The 17807-nt window shown below is 34.0% G+C and overlaps 1 protein-coding gene across 1 annotated transcript; it reads left to right on the top strand.

The window, feature by feature from the left end:
* The first annotated feature begins 644 nt into the window (after window positions 1-644).
* Window positions 645-17775, top strand: LOC147066412 (uncharacterized). The gene is made up of 8 exons (XM_085955634.1): window positions 645-1175; window positions 1980-2185; window positions 2536-2773; window positions 4261-4442; window positions 10041-10179; window positions 11323-11453; window positions 12502-12739; window positions 15347-17775. Exons 1-8 carry the CDS (start codon window positions 1134-1136, stop codon window positions 17384-17386), a joined length of 3216 nt encoding a protein of 1071 aa, XP_085811760.1. The 5' UTR covers window positions 645-1133; the 3' UTR covers window positions 17387-17775.
* Window positions 17776-17807: the final 32 nt, after the last annotated feature.

Genomic DNA, 17807 nt, shown 5'->3' with positions numbered 1-17807 from the left:
TGATATTAGCAAACAAAATATCGGATGGCAAAATCACAGTATTGGCAGATACTATGTTTTGTCATATTATACATTTCACTCAAACCTTGGAAAAGAAAGGTGGCAAAATGAGATATTTTGCTTTATAAGCTTCTGTCAACTTTCGAAAATCAACATTTTGGAGATATAACAAAATGCCAACTCTCATAATTCTAATACTAGTGGGTCTACGATATATTGGGTTTTGCCAGCTTATAGATCTCAACGAGAGTCTCAATATTAGGTTGCTAATAATAATAATAGTTCCTAATAATTAATAGTGATAACTCAATTTCGTCAAAAAGTCGAGTTATCAGGTTCTGTCATTTGAAAACTGGTACTATCTATGATCTTCATAAATGAACCATAGATAATATTTCAGATTTGACAATAATTTACAGTGTTGCCGAAATCATTGTCTTCCTATTTAACTCTATAATATGAAATAAATACTTTCGTCATCATAACAGACTTTAATTATTCAAACCATATAATATCTGAGCAACGCAAAGTTATTAAATACACTGTTCATATAAGTTAGAAACAATCATAATTTGTGGAATTTTTAGAAATGATTATTAAGGAATCGATAATTATATTACTTGGCAACACTTTCTATCAATGACAGTTGCCCGTTAGGTATTAAAAATGGGTAGTGACAGTGGGCACTTTTAAATGTTTATATTTTTCTTCTCTGTATGCCGTCCAAGCATACATAATACTTTACTTGGCTTAGAAAACTGTGACAATATATATAAACAATTTCAATGCATTTTTTCATTCAAGAATAATACAAAACAACAAGCTATTTTATCATTGCAGCAATTAATGATAGTGTGACCTTTTAGTATTTTTCATAAAAAATATTGACACATTTCTAAAATAATTGCATATGTGCAATATTGTATCAGCCAGGAACTACCTGCAATTGAATTTATGTGCGAAATACTGTCAATATTCCTAATCTAAATCCGATTTTTCAAATTGTGTAGATGTGTCTCCTGAATATTACTTTAAATCAGAGAAATTTGATGAGTTAAAGTATTGTATCATGCATTTCCTGCATTTGTTACCTAAGCACTATGAAATAATAAGCTTGAATTACGCTTGAAAGTATGTTTATGCAAAGCAGAGAAGCGGTCAGGGTAAAAGTGAAGGTAAGGTATTCTCTATCTATGTTATAATAATGTAATAGAACATGTTCTGTTTTTTGTTTGTTCAATTGAATTATTATTATTTTTGTTATGTGACATTAAATTTGTAAACACAATTTTATGGGATACTGAAACATATACAGATGTGTCCTAAAAACTATATCAAATCTATTGACTACTTAATACCAAATTAATAATATATTAAATAAAACTTCATAAATGACATTTTAATGTTATGTGTTCATTTACGAAATATGAAGTGTAGCCAGTTTGAATTTAATTTAAAAAAGATTATTGTCTCTTCTCATTCTTAATGTTTTACGTGGAACTGTAAGTAGTTTTCACAATAATACTTTAATAGTTTTCATTAGGGAACACAAGAATATGGAAAATGTATTACCTTCTGTGTGTGGTTTGTTGTAAGAAATACGATTCTCGAGTGTGGAAAAATTTGCGATAAACTTAAACGAGTGATAAGGAATATACTATTTTCAATATTTACGCCTGTATCATAATATACTTACATTAAAGTTTGTTATGTAAATGCAACTTGCATTCAATATTGGTAATATTTGAGGGGCTCTGTATTCCTTGTGTTTAATGGTTGTACCTCATTAAGTCATAAACCAAAACTGCCATAGACCGACTTCCGCATTTTTATTATTTTCATGTATGGAATACATTTATCATGAGGTAATTCTGACATATTTTGATCATACATGAATTTAAACTCTTAACTTTAAAAATCGATTTCGTTACCAAGATTATGGACCATATAGTGACATAAGTAATCGTGAATTGTTTCAGAAGTATGAGGGAAAGCTTCCTCCAGAACAGCAGAAATTTTCAGTTGACCCTCAAATAACATCGCTAGAAGTTTTACAAAGTATATTAGCGAAAGCATTCAATCTCAAGGGAAACTTCTCGCTTTCTTACAAGTCTACAAATGATGTTGGACAGGAGGACTACTTGGGACTCTTTTCTGATTGGGACTTGGACGCAGCATTCTTAAGGTAAATTGAAATATGGTTAACCCATTCGCTGCGGACCTTTTAATTAATATTTAATTACCACATTAAAATAAAATGCTAATTATATCTAATGGCCACCTGATGGGCAACCAGTTGAGTTGGACGCAGCGAATGGGTTAATACATTCACTGCTGACCAGTTAATTACTTTTTAATTAACACATACACAATATTTCCTAGCACTTATCGTGCTATGTTTATTACATTTTTATTGCCCTTCGAGCCGTTCGATATTCGGCATTCATGGTTCATTAATATTCATATCGACTCATTATTCTGAAAAAAAAATTGAAACATTGGGTAAATTGCAATACTTCCTATTCATTATTTCAGGGCCCAAAATGCATGCAGTGTTCAAAATATAGAACCATGTGTCCACCTAATTGTCGATGTGAAGCAGCCGAATGAACATTCCATTGAAATAGAAAATGGTGGAATTAATCCTCCATTTGGAAAGCAACAATCAAAGGAAAGAGATAGTTCGGAGTCATCTTCAACTTCAGCTTCTCAGCAAGCAGAGGGAGCAGAGCCTAAACAACAGCCTGGCCTTCATGGCAAATTCCTAAATCAGGTATATTCTTCTTATTATACTGCTCCTCTTTGTATTCTCCATGTCTGTGCGAGAGATGCGCCTAAACCAGCGTTTCTTAACCTTTTGATCTGCGACCCAATTTAGGGTAATAATTTTGGTTCGCGACCCAACATAATATAAATTAAATAGCACGTACTGACAAAAATTTATTTTATTTTAATAATACTAAATACAGTTTTGGTAAACAACATGTGATCCTATTAATGTGAACCTTGGCTTTGGATAAGCTTTGAGAGCTCATCAAACTTTGATGTTATATTAGATAGGCTGCATCTCATGTCTTCTTCTGGCTGCAGTCTATTTCGAAATTTGGACTTCATTACACTCACAGCAGAAAATCCTGATTCGCACATGTATGTTGTTGCAAAGGGCAGTAGTATTTTCAGTGCATCTATACTTCACAACACGGTACACACTGTGACTTGTCTACTCTGCGATCGTTAATGCAGGTGAAACCTATTTCTAAAAATGCTTCTTTGTATTCACGTTTTGCCATTGTGGGTAGAATAAATTTTAAGAACTTTAATATAAGCAGACTATAATGGTGACAGATGAACAGAGAAACAGAATAAAACGTCGTCTCGAAAGAAATTATTAGTTTTGATCACTGCGATCGCGTGAAATGTCAACGTTAAACAGTGTTTCCAGAATATTGTATTCAATACAATCTTGCCAGCATGTATACTGTAAATGCTGGCAAGAATATTGTTTTGTTGAGAATATTTCGCGACCCACTAAATACACCAACCAACCCAATTTTGCGTCGCGACCCATATGTTAAGAAATGCTGGCCTAAACTCTTCCCAACCGCGCTTTGACCGCCAGAATTCGGGCATACTAAAAATAACCAAATTAATCTTGTTTATTTAAACTCTGCTCCAAACAATGAAATAACTCAACTAATTTTTTACCATGGTAGTAATTCATCTAATATAAGTGGGCCTTCACAGTGTTAATGTACCACCATTTTCTCAACCTGTCTATACTCTGCTTGCATACACATTTCGAGAGTCAACATGTGAATTTGATCCCCATGTTGTCACCATGGATGTAGGGACGGGTCTTCTGCCCTACGCCACAAATTTATCAGATCTTGACAATTTCTACACGAAGCAGAATAGAGGGGTCTGCTTGTGGTGGTCAAGATACACCCCAGGATTGTAGCACCACACCAGGAAAAAATAAAGATGTTTTTCACCCTTTTTGTTTGGAATTCAAAGAAAAGGTCAATTGTTTTCATGAAGAAAATCTTTACTGCAATCACTGTCGTAATAATGCTCTTCCTATATTGCGGTGCTAGAATGTCATGTGTAATTCCATAAATAACTGTCTTGGTTGAATGAACATTATCGGAGTAACTTCAGTAGGTACATCTTACCACATAATTTTTAATAATTAATTAATCTATACATGGCATTAATAAATCACTGTGATTACATAAAATAAAATATCCCTCATATTTATAGATGGAGAAAACACTGAATATGGTAACGCGAGCGCTTAACCTCACCGAGGATCAAAACCTTCCACCGAGACCACCGCTGAGCGATGCCGAGTTTCGATCGTTTCTAGATCCCGTAGGTCAGGTGGTTCAGAGTGCCAAATTGCGAGAGGTCATCTACTGCGGTGGCATAGATCCAAGCTTAAGGTAAACTCAATTTTATAATCGATTAAGCGACATTGTGATCATGTACCTATGATGAAGTTGTATTACGACTGTTGTCAGTACTGGTTCATGTTCAGTATCTGGTAATAACAATATGCTGCTGTTCAATGTGTGTTTAATCGTGAGCAAAGAGCCAATGTGTTGGACAATTGGTTAAAAAATCTACACTAAAATGATCTATGTTTTTACTATTTCCAAACCACAAAATATAGGCTGTTCCAATACTGGACTAATATTTATGAAATCTCAGCTTACAGACTACATTGTTGGTAACAATTTAGTAGAGTTTCGTGTAGATATCTCGAAAGGTTTCGAAATTAAGCTAAAACTTCTCAAAAATAAAGCACTTATTTTATCACAAGCAGGGAAACTGGTCAAATAGCAGCGGTGGAATGGTCAGGTGAAGCGTGAGTGGAGGTGCTAAAAATTTAAATCAAATCAGTATATTTCTTATAAATCACAAACTTTATCTAGTTCCTAATGATAAAGTCTACTAACTACTCATTTGCTCCACTCAGAAATGAATATATTATACTTTACCCTTTTTATGGTCATTTACTCTTTACATGGGTCAGCAAATATCAATATTATAAACTATGTTAACGGTCTTGTTTATATTATATATTTCTAGTATACATCGCAGTACACTAACTTATCAGTCGTCTTGGGTACTTTTATTGTTATTATCTCGTTTTACACAAATCAGTTACTATGAATTTCATTATGGCCTGATTAATTTTGAGTTATTTGCTGTAAATGTATTTATCATTTAAAATAGTATTCACAAGTATCCGGTGTAACTCAGACTTGTGATAGGTATAATTATGATTATGTACTTACAGATATAATCTACTAAAAATACATAATATAATTGTGATAAAAATGTATCAATTAAAAGAAATTGAGAAAACACAATCGAGTTAGACTGAGTGACATCTAATTTAAAAAATGGTTTATGAACAGTCATGTGAAATCACTTGTTTTCATTTCTCAGCACCTCAATTATTTTTATTATTCTATTTTATATTTTAATTTGTGTCGCTTTTATTATATATTGTACCAGTGGTGGCGAACCAATGGCACGCTTTGAAGAGAAAAAAATACCTATAATAATAATGAATGACAGATCGCATTGGATAAAAAATAGTAGGCAAATACTCTTCAAAAATAAGCATTACGTTTAATGTAAATATATAATTGCATAGGTTGGTTCTTAGATTTTATGCATTACATATAGTATTATCGCACTAACCTCATCAGGTGGTTTGGAATGGCGCGCCGCGAAACTCTAAATTTGTAGCGAGAGAATGCCTCATTTGATCGGAGCGATTCTGATCTTAATTTGTGCGTAATGAACCAAATTAATTAACACATTAACAAACAATCTCATTTATACCCACAAAAAATGACTGCACCAAATAAGAAACAAAAACTTGGTGAAGCTAGTATAGTAATTCTGGCAGACAGTTTCAAAATTGGTGGACCGAAATGTATGGCGTAATTGAAAAAAAGTGATAAAGCTATATCTGTGAGTGGTATCTAGAACATGTGTAATAATATATAACATATAATTTTTTTTAAAAAAACCTTTTTTGTTTGTTATAACTGCTTGGCACGTCAGACAGTTGAAAAATAATATTTGGGAAATTTTGGCACGCATACGTAAAGGTTTGCCAACCCTGCATTATAATATATAGATATTAAGTAAAGTATCATTTTTGCTCCTAATAGAATCACATGAGTCTCCGCAGAATAATGGTTATTTTTGGTAATTTTTTTAAATTACACTAGCAGACGCGCAGATCCTAACCAGATCCAACGATACACGACGACCGTCATGAGCTATCGTCATTATACTATAAGCAATTATAGGCAACGATTCGATCGTGATGACCCTTGCTTATAATTGGTTTACAATAAACGTAGTGTTGCTATTATTAAAAATTTAGGTTTACTAAAACCTTTTTGTTCGAGTGGTGGCTACACTGAACAGTTTTCCCTCGCATTTTTTACTTCAAAATTCAGCTGTCAGTCCTAACTATATGGTATGTATGTTTTATATGAGGCGTAGAGTTACTAAACCCGCTCCAGAGACTTTTTTGAGTTTTGAGTAAATCACGAAACCGGTTTTGGGCATATTATGATGATTTAAGTGTTATATTAGGTGTTATATTTCTTCTGTTACATACGAAAAAATATAATAAAATGTCAAATCTAACGTATAAGCCGTATTTATTAAAATAAATGCATTTTAATTATTCCAAGAGCGGTCTTTGTCAGTCGCTACCTGACAGAGCGGAGTTCGACGCGGATTTTTTTTAAAAAGAGCGATGTTTGGTGCACAGTGGTACATTGTCGACAGGAGATGACAGTTCAGTAGCTGTCCGTATTTATTTTAATTATGTGATATATTTTCGAATTTACTTTGTCTAGAAAATTTATTTTGTAACCATTCTTGCCTACTGGCAGCTGTATAATTTTCGCATTGCACCTACATATTTAGCTGTTATATTGGTATGTAATATTTAAAAAAAAAATAGTGGTATGTACTTGTCTTGAAAATAAAATACTTTTTGTTGGTACAAAGCATTAATATTTATTTAGAATAACAATAACACATTTAATAATATCAATAGCATATATGAAAAAACCCAGCGGAATTAAGTACCCGCCTTTAACCAACTAATCACCCCATTATCAGTGACTCAAATTTCATGAATGTGGGGAACCCACCATTACCTACCAACCTATTTATTAAATGTAAAAATAAAATGATAATATTTTTAAGCAATATTATTTATAATCTATTAGGTATATTAGATATTTTAAAACATTAAATTCAGAAAACCAAATCCGACAAATAAAAGTCTACTTTTTATATGCAAATAGGTAATAGTAAACGTGGCATTTCTGAAATTTATTGCAAAAACGTATTATAAAAATAACGGCATTTCTACAAGATAGCACAGCATTGTTAACTATGTATCATTATTACAACTAAGCTAATATACAAGTACGATATATTAATAAACATAGGTAATTGAATTAAAATTCATTATCATTCATATTAACGAATGATAGAATTTTATGACGAAAACAACTTATCCCGTGTAGATAATGATAAGGAATACCTTTTTTATCAGGGGAGAAGAAAAAAAAAACCTAACGAAACATAACATAACCTACCTACTAAATCTATCATTTGTATAGTAAAAATTATCAAACAAAAAGCATCTCCCCAACAGAAAATAGTTTTTCTTTAATTATATTTTTGACACGTCAAATCAAGTAATGTTAAAGACGTGTACTTGAGAGTAGGGAATCCAATCCCGAGCCAAAATTCTGATCCCGGGATTTCGGGATTACAATTTGATTACTGATGACATTGCATTTTTTCCATTGTTAATATAATTTTTTTATATTTACAAATAACATTGATAAAATCGGTCAAAAATAAATGTAGTATAATTTATACAATTTAAGACATTTATTGTTAATATTGTATCTGTTCAATCTTGGAAATACACAAGTTTAACGGAGTAAATAATATTGTAATTTAAATAATAATGTGAATTTAATAGGAGATTACTGTTTCTGATAGTAAAGACTTAATGAATGGATTAGCGAGATTTAAAATATTAAAGCAAATAATCATGGCGTACTTATGGCCTTTCCGCTTCATAAATCTAATTAGTCAGACAAATATGAAACTGCCGTAAAACATATGATATCATGGTGGAATTACTTTGTTAAAAGTGCGAAGCATTGTTTTTTTCCAATCTTTCCATTTTTAATAATTGAAGTGAAAAAATAAAATGAATCAGCAACCTACACATGGTTATAAATCAAATTTCATTTAAACTCAGTTTATTTCTAATGTACCTAGTTATTTTTTATTAAAAGTATTTTTTCTGTTACATTTTCACTTTTATTTTATTTTCCATAAAAATTGATAAAAAAATCAATCCCGAAATCCCGGGATTGGAATCCCTACTTGAGAGATAGTTTTTATTATACCACACAGAATATTAAATATAAATGACAACAAAAAAAAAACATGTGAAACTACAAAATAATACGAGATACCACTGGATTATTCATAACAATACAGCAAAATACAAGTCATTTTTTAAATACGTTTCTTGGCGTAACAGGTTATATTTCCACGCAGCTGGATTTCTCAAACGCTTCCTTGATTGTTCTAGTTGCGATTCCGTCACACTAACTATGGAAACATTATTAAAAATAAAAAATAGTAAAATAATTTGAGCAAAATTACGACCTTCCTCACTTATTGTGTTGACGGTTTGTACGGAGATTAAAGCATTCGTGAAGAGTCATTATTTAAATCGCGGCGTCTGATTGGCCGGTTACGCAGAGAGGGTTTTACCAGAACAAATTTATTTTCAGAGCGGGTTTAGTCAGTCACCTCGATATCTATTTTAATTTTTTGAAGAAACAGAGAGGAATTTAAAACTCTCGCCTAGAACAGAAGATAGATCTTACGAAAGAGCTCCTGCGTACATTCAAAACTATTTTTTTTTGAAAAATCGCCCTTTTGTAACTCTACGCGTCATATATTATCTACAATTTCCTCAAAGATACTAACATTTAAATTGTTTTTCGAGTACAACGGATTTTTAATGTTCCACTCTATGTCTCTAGTGAGGACCAATTTAATGAAGAGCGTGTCCTTGGCGTTAGTCCATGCGGCTCTTTGATTTTTTGCCATCTTAAAATAGTTGGGTTAGAGAAGAGATGTTGACGGTTGATGGACTATGGATATTTTTATACATTCTTGGCAATCCTCGATAGGATTGTAAGTAAATCGTAGCCAAAAAAAAGAATTTTTTTCCAAATCGCTCATGACTGCTCATGATTACTCACGGCTCCAGGGTGACTCCAGGGTACCTCAAAAGTGACTTTTCACGATTTAGAGCGATCGTGTCAGACAGTTAGGCTGATAATCAGCCAATGTAATTTGAGCTTTACAAACAACCCTATTTAAAAAAAAAAAACTGTTCCTCTCCACTATTCTGTCCTGCTAAGTAAATAGACAGTTTTTGGTTTTAGTGAAATGAGAACCCAAGTTTAAAACTACCTTTTCTCTTAAATTATCTAAAATTATTGGATTGTTTTCACATAATCTCTATTTAGGCAGTATATATTTATTTATTTACATTTTACTTAGCAGGGCAGTAATAAATGGTCTATAATAGAGGACACCTCCCCACTACATTATAGAGGTCCATAATGTCAAATAGAAATACTGATATAGATAAAGCCAAGACATTGTCCGGATATATGCGCCAACAAGCTAAGTCATATCAGCCATCTAGGTCAGAACGTTTGATGATAGCATTGGTTGGACATGATTGCTTGAGACTTTCACTGATATTTGTAATATTTTAAAGACTTCTAATTTAATTTGTGATATAATTATTCTGATCTTCTATTATGAGGAACAATACTATGATATCTCAAATACTGAAAAAATATGCTGATTTACCTTACCGTGTACCTACATTGTTAATCAGAAATTTGCAGAAAGAGTTAATTTTTTTAATATTTTATTTTTAGGAGAGTAGTATGGAAACACATTTTAAATGTTTACCCTGACGGAATGTCAGGCAAAGAAAGAATGGACTATATGAAAAATAAATCCGCAGAATATTTTTCTCTCAGAGATGTTTGGAGAGACTGCCTTCATCGAGGACAGGTATTTATTTATATTGTGTCTTTCTACCTAATCTACTTCCTGTGACTTTGCATAATATATTATTCAATCCGACTATTAAACATTTCCCTTTCCATAAAGGTAGCATTATTCTGAAATTTTCATTTTGAGACAAATCATGTGATACATGCTGCACAATGTCACTCTAATAATTCTACTGTTTGCGTCATTTGAAATAATTTATCGAAAAATAGCATTATTACAATAATGCTTTTTTTTTCCTGAATAGAGCTCAATTGTAACTCAATCAAGCATTAATACTTTCTTTCCCTATTACCATAGTTACCTGTGCCACAGGATATTCTAAAATTTTCATGCAATCTAAATGCTCGTACAATGATCGACCGGTCTTTGCGAATTTGGAGAGTTTGAATCGCGGGTCTAGCAAATTCACATGTTTTTTTCAATGTCGGCTTGGACCCTGAGCATGAACCTAATAGGCTGAGTAAGCGGCTTACATCCACTTCTAAAACAAAAATCACATAGGAATGTAGAGCCAATTTAAAAAAAAAGTGCTGACACGATCGCAATGATAAATTCATATGTTTCGGTAGCAAAAACAATATTTTAACATAGCATACTGTTCTTCCCTTACCGAAAAATATTGTACATGAAGTCAAAATTGAAAATGACTTCACTCCCCCCCCCCTTCTGTCTGCTAAACCGCCACTCATTGATTGACACATTTCTCCACACCAACTCAGAAATAGTAGCCTTTTCAAATACAACTACACTAGGCAGAGGAAGAGAGTCTGATTGAGCCGTGTTGCGAGTACATTAAGAAAAGTTTTGTCGAAATTTAATTGACTCAGTTTCGGATGTCAATAAAGGATAAAATCCTTCGTTAAGAGGATCAAGGCTACATTTTTTTGCTCTATTAATTACCTTCTGCTACGCTGATTTTTCAATGGTAGCTGTAATAAACAAATCAAACATTAAACGAAGATAGCTGTGTCTGATTTGATTTGTAAAACTGTGTGATGAATAACTGGCTCATCCATCCCACCAATTCTAATTTTTTAAGGCGGTGTGTAAAATCTATAAACACTAAGGGTGCCGTGAAATGAAAGAGTTTGAAAACCGTTGCCTAATTTAATGAATAAAAGAAATAAATTTCAATTTCAGGTATCTAATGATTTATCATATGTAACAAATATGGTAAAGAAAGACGTGCTGAGAACTGACAGACATCATAGGTTTTACGCTGGCAGCGATGACAACCAAAATATAGCTTCCTTATTCAATATTTTAACAACGTATGTTATTTACCTTATATTCTTTTAGAACTATTTTAAATACTTAAAGATAAATAATGTATGTAGAACAATAGAGTTTGGACTATAACTAGAAACAATCGTATGAACTTTGTGTTTCTAGAACAATTTTCATGTACCTACTGGTAATCAAATTTGTGGCTTGCTGTCGACGTTTTGCTTTGATTACTATAATTTGTGATTCTACATGATTGTTCAACTAATTGACATATTTTGTACATTACAGTAACGAAATTTATTTAATGTTAAGTATTACATATTCCAATATTATGTGGAGGGGTAGAAAAAGAACTATGTAATGTAGGAAAGGGATAGTTCTTAGAAAATTCTTAGTTATAATTGAGCAGAGCAGAGTTTTCTATTAAAAATCCCAACCGCCTACTCAATTATAGCTTGAAATTATACTTTACTATCTATAACTATCTCTTTTCCACATTATGTAACTCCTTTTTTTACCAAAACCATACAACATTGGCAATAATTATAAAGTTACATAATGTCAAACGTAAATTTCGGTATTCCTAGTTGATAAAAATTCACCATCTTAGCAAAACACATGTCATAAATCAATTTTTATATGTGGTGAGTGGCATGACCCCGACATCCTGAAGGCTAGGCTAGGAAGGCATCACAGGCAACTTTTTTTTTACTATTAGAGCAAATTTGTGATGTGTGTTTATCTCACTTATCTGGTCGACTCGCCACGCCGGGCCTCCAGACTAGAGCCCTGTGGCACCTGTGACACCCCTTGTGGGTGGTATATATCATGAATTTATCAAGTAAATGCTGAATCTCTTGTAAAGATTCCAGCTAATTTACTGATAAGCCTCACACTAGTAACATTTTTTTCATCTTTCAACTTAATAAAAGATATACTTAAACATCTTTGTAGAGGATGCATTTTTTATTATTGGCGACATTTTATATATATCTTACCAAGACTGAATACCAATTAAAATGATCACTTCTGAAATATATATTTTGCGATTTTGGTCAATATTCTAGTAAGTAGGTATATGATTCATTTCAGGTATGCTCTCAACCATCCAATAGTAAGCTACTGTCAAGGCATGTCTGATTTGGCTTCACCTTTATTAGTGACCATGGGTGACGAGGCGCAAGCCTACATCTGCTTGTGTGCTCTCATGTCTCGTCTGTACCCCAATTTTTTATTGGACGGGGAAGCTATGACGCTTAAGTTCACGCATTTAACGGAATCATTACAAGTATACGATCCGCAGTTCTATACGTACCTCAAAAGCCACCAGGTATGTCTAATTAATATCTCTATCTATAGTAACTTCCTGTTTCACATTTATGAATTAGTCATGAGTCTAACGATATAAAATGTTACCTCTCACAATACCAGATCTATAGCAAAAATCCTACATTTTTATTTGTATTTTTTTATAAACAATGACAATGCTGACATTTATATTAATGTTTTAATATCTAAAGTCGATTATTTATTTTATAGTAATCATCTATAATTAATTGAATACAAAATACTTACTTAATCTAAATAATTTAATAATAATTCTCGCTTCTCTAAAGTGAAATCAATTGATATTGTTGGATACAAGTCCTGATTGTTATTTAATTAATGTATTTATTAGAGGTGGCAAAACTGGTCGATTTTGAAGACTAAGTATACTTACTATCGGTATAAAAAAATATGTATATCGAAACTTGTTCCAAAATACTTACTAGTATTTGGAATACTATATAGAGCGTTTGGCGTGTGTATGCGACATAAGTCTCATGCTCAACTGGAACTAAATCCAACTCATATTAGTATTTGAAATATCGGCTTCAATAGAATCACTAAAAATACATTGTGCTCGGCTTTTTGAAATGTCCCATTTACGAGGGTGGGTCAATAATTCCTTAGAAAAAAGCATTAAAACAGTTTTTATTTTTGTATTTTTTTTTTATTTCTCAACATAATCTCCTTGGAGCTCAATACACTTGGTTAGACGTTTCTCAATTTTTTTTAAACCGTCAGAAAAATAAGTTTTCGGAAGGTCCTCAAAATAAGCATTTGTCCGATCGATGACTTCTTCATTTGAAAAAAAACGTTGTCCACTTAGCCATTTTTTTAAGTTTGGGAAAAGGAAAAAGTCACTGGGGGCTAAATCTGGCGAATACGGTGGGTGGTCGACCAATTCGAACTTCAATTCTTCAATTTTAGCGATTGATCATAAACATGTGTGAACACGGGCATTGTCCTGATGAAAGAGGATTTTTTTCCTGTTTAAATGAGGCCGTTTTTCTTCAATTTTGTTTTTTAGCTGGTCCAATAAAGATGCATAATAATCCCCTGTTATTGTTTTTCCTTTTTCCAAATAGTCAACGAAAATAATTTCACGTGCATCCCAAAATACAGTAGCCATAACCTTACCAGCTGATTTTACGGTTTTCGCCTTCTTTGGACATGGTTTGCCTTCGCAATCCACTGCTTTGACTGTTCTTTCGTCTCGGGAGTATAGTGGTGTATCCATGTTTCATCTACAGTCAGAAAGCGACGAAAAAATTCATCCGGATTGCGTTGCATGAGTGACAACAGGGCTTTAGAGGCCACCACCCTATTGCGTTTATTGTCGACTGTGAGCAAACGCGGCACCCATCTTGCAGAAATATTTTTCATGCCCAATTTGTCATGTAAAATAGAAATGACGCTACCTTTTGAGATCCCTGTAACCTCAATTATCTCACTCAACTTTAATCTTCGGTCACTTAACACCATATCGTGGATTTTATTGATCATTTCTGGTGTAGTCACCTCTACAGGACGTCCTGAGCGTGGTTCATCCTTTGTTGATGTACGACCACGTTTAAATTCATTTAACCAGTTATAAATAGTTGCAAGTGAAGGAGCAGATATGCCGTGAACTAAATCCAACTCATTTTTTATTTCCTTTGCTGTTAACCCTTTTATATTAAAATGTTTAATAACAGCTCTAAACTCAATTTTCTCCATTTTCCATTTTTCCATTTTCCACAAGCAAATTTTTTTTTTAAATGTACGAAAAACACACAACAACCCGACCAATCTGATTGAAACTTCGCAGCATACTGAATCGGTAGTGCCGCTGCATGAAAACAAACCGCTTACAGTACTAGTCGCGCCACCTGTCGGCTTTTCTAAGGACTTATTGACCCACCCTCGTATTATAAAATTTAAACACATTTTAAATTTATGAGTTGTTTTTCTGTTAGGTTATAATATTCTTGTTAACAAAAATGAATAACAGTGATTTTTTTTTAAATTTCAAACAAGTTTTGAGCCAAGCTTGTGCATCATCTCACCACTGTGCTGCAACACAAAATTTATGACCTATTGTTCATACATTTGAATCCATAGACTAATAAATTAAAATATACTATTGTATTCAAGTGCTATCACGCTCGCGCGCATTTAATGTCAATAGTGTTGAAAGTCTACTAACTGGCGAGCGACTCGCGATGATGTCATAACAAGTTTTTTGGAATAAGTTTATTGGGCGACACATACTGAGTATGGGTAGTTTCATCCGAGACTTGAGTACACAAACTGGTGACAGTATTTCCAACTCACCTCTAGTATGTACACATTATGTCAAATAAGAAACTATGGAATGTTTTAAAGAAAATCCATTTCCAATTTTACTCTGCAAAAAAAACCATAAATCATTCGAGTTTATTTCCACAGCTACTATATGTTATATATTTTATTCATTTCAACTAATATATTGTCTTTCCACCAAGAATTGACAGTTAACATCATGAAAGTGACTAATATATCACATTTTTTATGTATTGTATAGGTATTGATTGTTACAAGTTCATGCGATACTGTGCTTTTTGATAATGTAAATATTCACTTAACTTCCCAGGCTGACGATCTGTTATTCTGCTACCGGTGGTTGCTGCTCGAGATGAAGAGGGAGTTCGCATTTGAAGATTCCTTGCGGATGCTGGAAGTCCTTTGGTCTTCCCTCCCGTATAGTCCGCCGACTGAAGAACTGTCGTTGAAGGAGAATAAGTTCTCTCCCAACTTCATATCCGAAGAGCTCGACGAGCCTCCCATCAGTCCCCTCGTGAAGACGCCCAGAGAGAACGCTTACACCAAACTGTGCGCCATCAGAAGACAGAGCTCGTCCGTCAGCTTGATTTCTAATGCCAAGGCGAAAATAGTCACTTATAAACGAATGAATCACAGCCTCGATGAAAATATCGGCAAAAAGAGTACAAATTTAAATCCATTGATGATTTCAAAGGAATTCCAAAGCCTGGATGACGCCACTCTCAATCCGAATGCGGCGAATAATGGTGCTTTCCCAGTTAATGATAGAATGATCGAAGGAAACATTTCTGAAATCTCTCCCGAACCGAAAGTAAATTTTTCTTATGGCACCGATAGAGAATATCAGAGAAGATCTCCCAATTCCACGAGTCCAGGAGACTCGGTCTACAGTGAAAATTCTAAAATAATTAGATCCCCTTTATTTATGCACCAAAAATATAAAAGCAGAGATGGAATGCCACGGTTTTCATCGGCCAATAAATTCAAGATGTCATTTGAAAAGCTAGACATTCAAACCGAAGATAATGAGAACGCTACCAAAAAAGTTATAAAAAGCCTTTCTGAGTTCAAAAAGTTTTCATCTTCATTCAGTAAAGCCAGTGACGCGAAGGCAGTCACTCCGGAGACGGTCGGTGAAACATTAAATAATTCAAATAGTACCGGAGCTCTGTCGGAACATGTCATTCGAGAGTCCCTCATTTCCGACGGTTCAGAAAGAAAGGCGGCAGAAGCCGCCCCCAAAGATTTCAATGACGATGATAGCAGCCCGGATGATTCTAAAGATTATTCTCCCATGACCACATCCATGACGACTGAGCTTCATCTTGAATTGGAACACTTGGATAGACAAGTTCTCGGCACACTCGGAGTGGATCAAGTCGTGCCAAAGATTACTTCGGACGGCAATGGAGAAAGCGAAGAGATGGGCACCAATCACGACTTTGAAACGACCCCGACACCTGACAAAATAGAAGTAAATATGAATAAATTTTCAACGTCTAACGGTACGCTCCCCGATCGGCGCGTGCCTAAGAGTGTTGAAAGCAAACTCATACGGCCCAGAGATAACATGAACGATAACGTTTTCATCTGGGAGAATCCCCTTCACGGCAATGGCCCGGCGATATTAGTGGAAAAAAATAAATGCGATAAAAGTAATATGAATAAAAATTCCACTGATGAAATTCTGAATACTAAAAAATTTATCTCGGGCATCTCCAGCCAAGTGGATAAAAATATCGATAGAAAATCTATTCCTAGGTCCGATTTGGAGAGCTCCTCCGAAACGGAGAAAGATGTTGACAGGCCTGATGATGTCTGTGACTTAGAAAGCAACCCAAGGTTCAAACACATAACGCGGGAAATGATCAAACCCAATTCCAAATTTTTCTCCAACATGTCTCAGGAATTGGAGAACGCCAGAAAGAGTTGCGAGATCTTACTAGCCAACAAGCGGTCGGCCAATCTACATTCCATCGCCGCCACCATAACCAACTTTCAAAAGAAGTGCGAATTTCAAAATCAGACATCGCTGAACGAGCACATAAGCAATCTGACAAATCACTGCGAAGAAGTCAGCGAATCGAACTATGCGAAAAACCTTCCGGCCCTGCTGCCCCCGCCGCACGCATTCGGCGGAGGGAATCCCTTTCTCATGTTTCTGTGTCTGACGGTTCTCATGCAGCACAGAGACTTCATAATGAGAAACCAGATGGACTACAATGAATTGGCCATGCATTTCGACAAGATGGTGAGAAAACACGACGTAAATCGGGTGCTCAATCAGGCGCGCCGCATGTACTCGGATTATTTGAAACACCAAAATGACATTCACAATGTGAAAATGTGAAATTACCTCTTACACACTCTACTTAAAAACTGTGATCTCGATTGAAGTATGTTAGATTAGTTAACTTTAAATTCAGCAGTGATGTATAATAATTAGTCGGCGATCGATTAGTATTTAGTTATTCTATTATATAGTCCGCAGGCGATCTCGACGCTTGAAACCTTCAATGAACTGATGCGTAAAATAATGATTGCTTTAGGTATATTTTAAGTATTTCCATTCTCACATTCTATTTACTTGACCACTTGCATTTTAAAGAATACCTACTACATTCTCAGTTTACAAATATAGAAAAACTTCAAAATTCTCCTTTATGTTTGAATTATTACAAACCAATAGCATAATATAACCTAGTTGTGGCTTATGGCACCGACATAATTTGATGCTGTAAAAAAATGTAATTTGCCCTGCATATCTCACA

This window comes from Rhyacophila brunnea, unplaced genomic scaffold (assembly GCF_057557595.1).
Source record: "Rhyacophila brunnea isolate RB1 unplaced genomic scaffold, BYU_Rbru_1.0 scaffold_5, whole genome shotgun sequence".
Lineage (NCBI taxonomy): Eukaryota > Metazoa > Arthropoda > Insecta > Trichoptera > Rhyacophilidae > Rhyacophila > Rhyacophila brunnea.
This window is presented reverse-complemented; position numbering and strand designations above follow the sequence as displayed.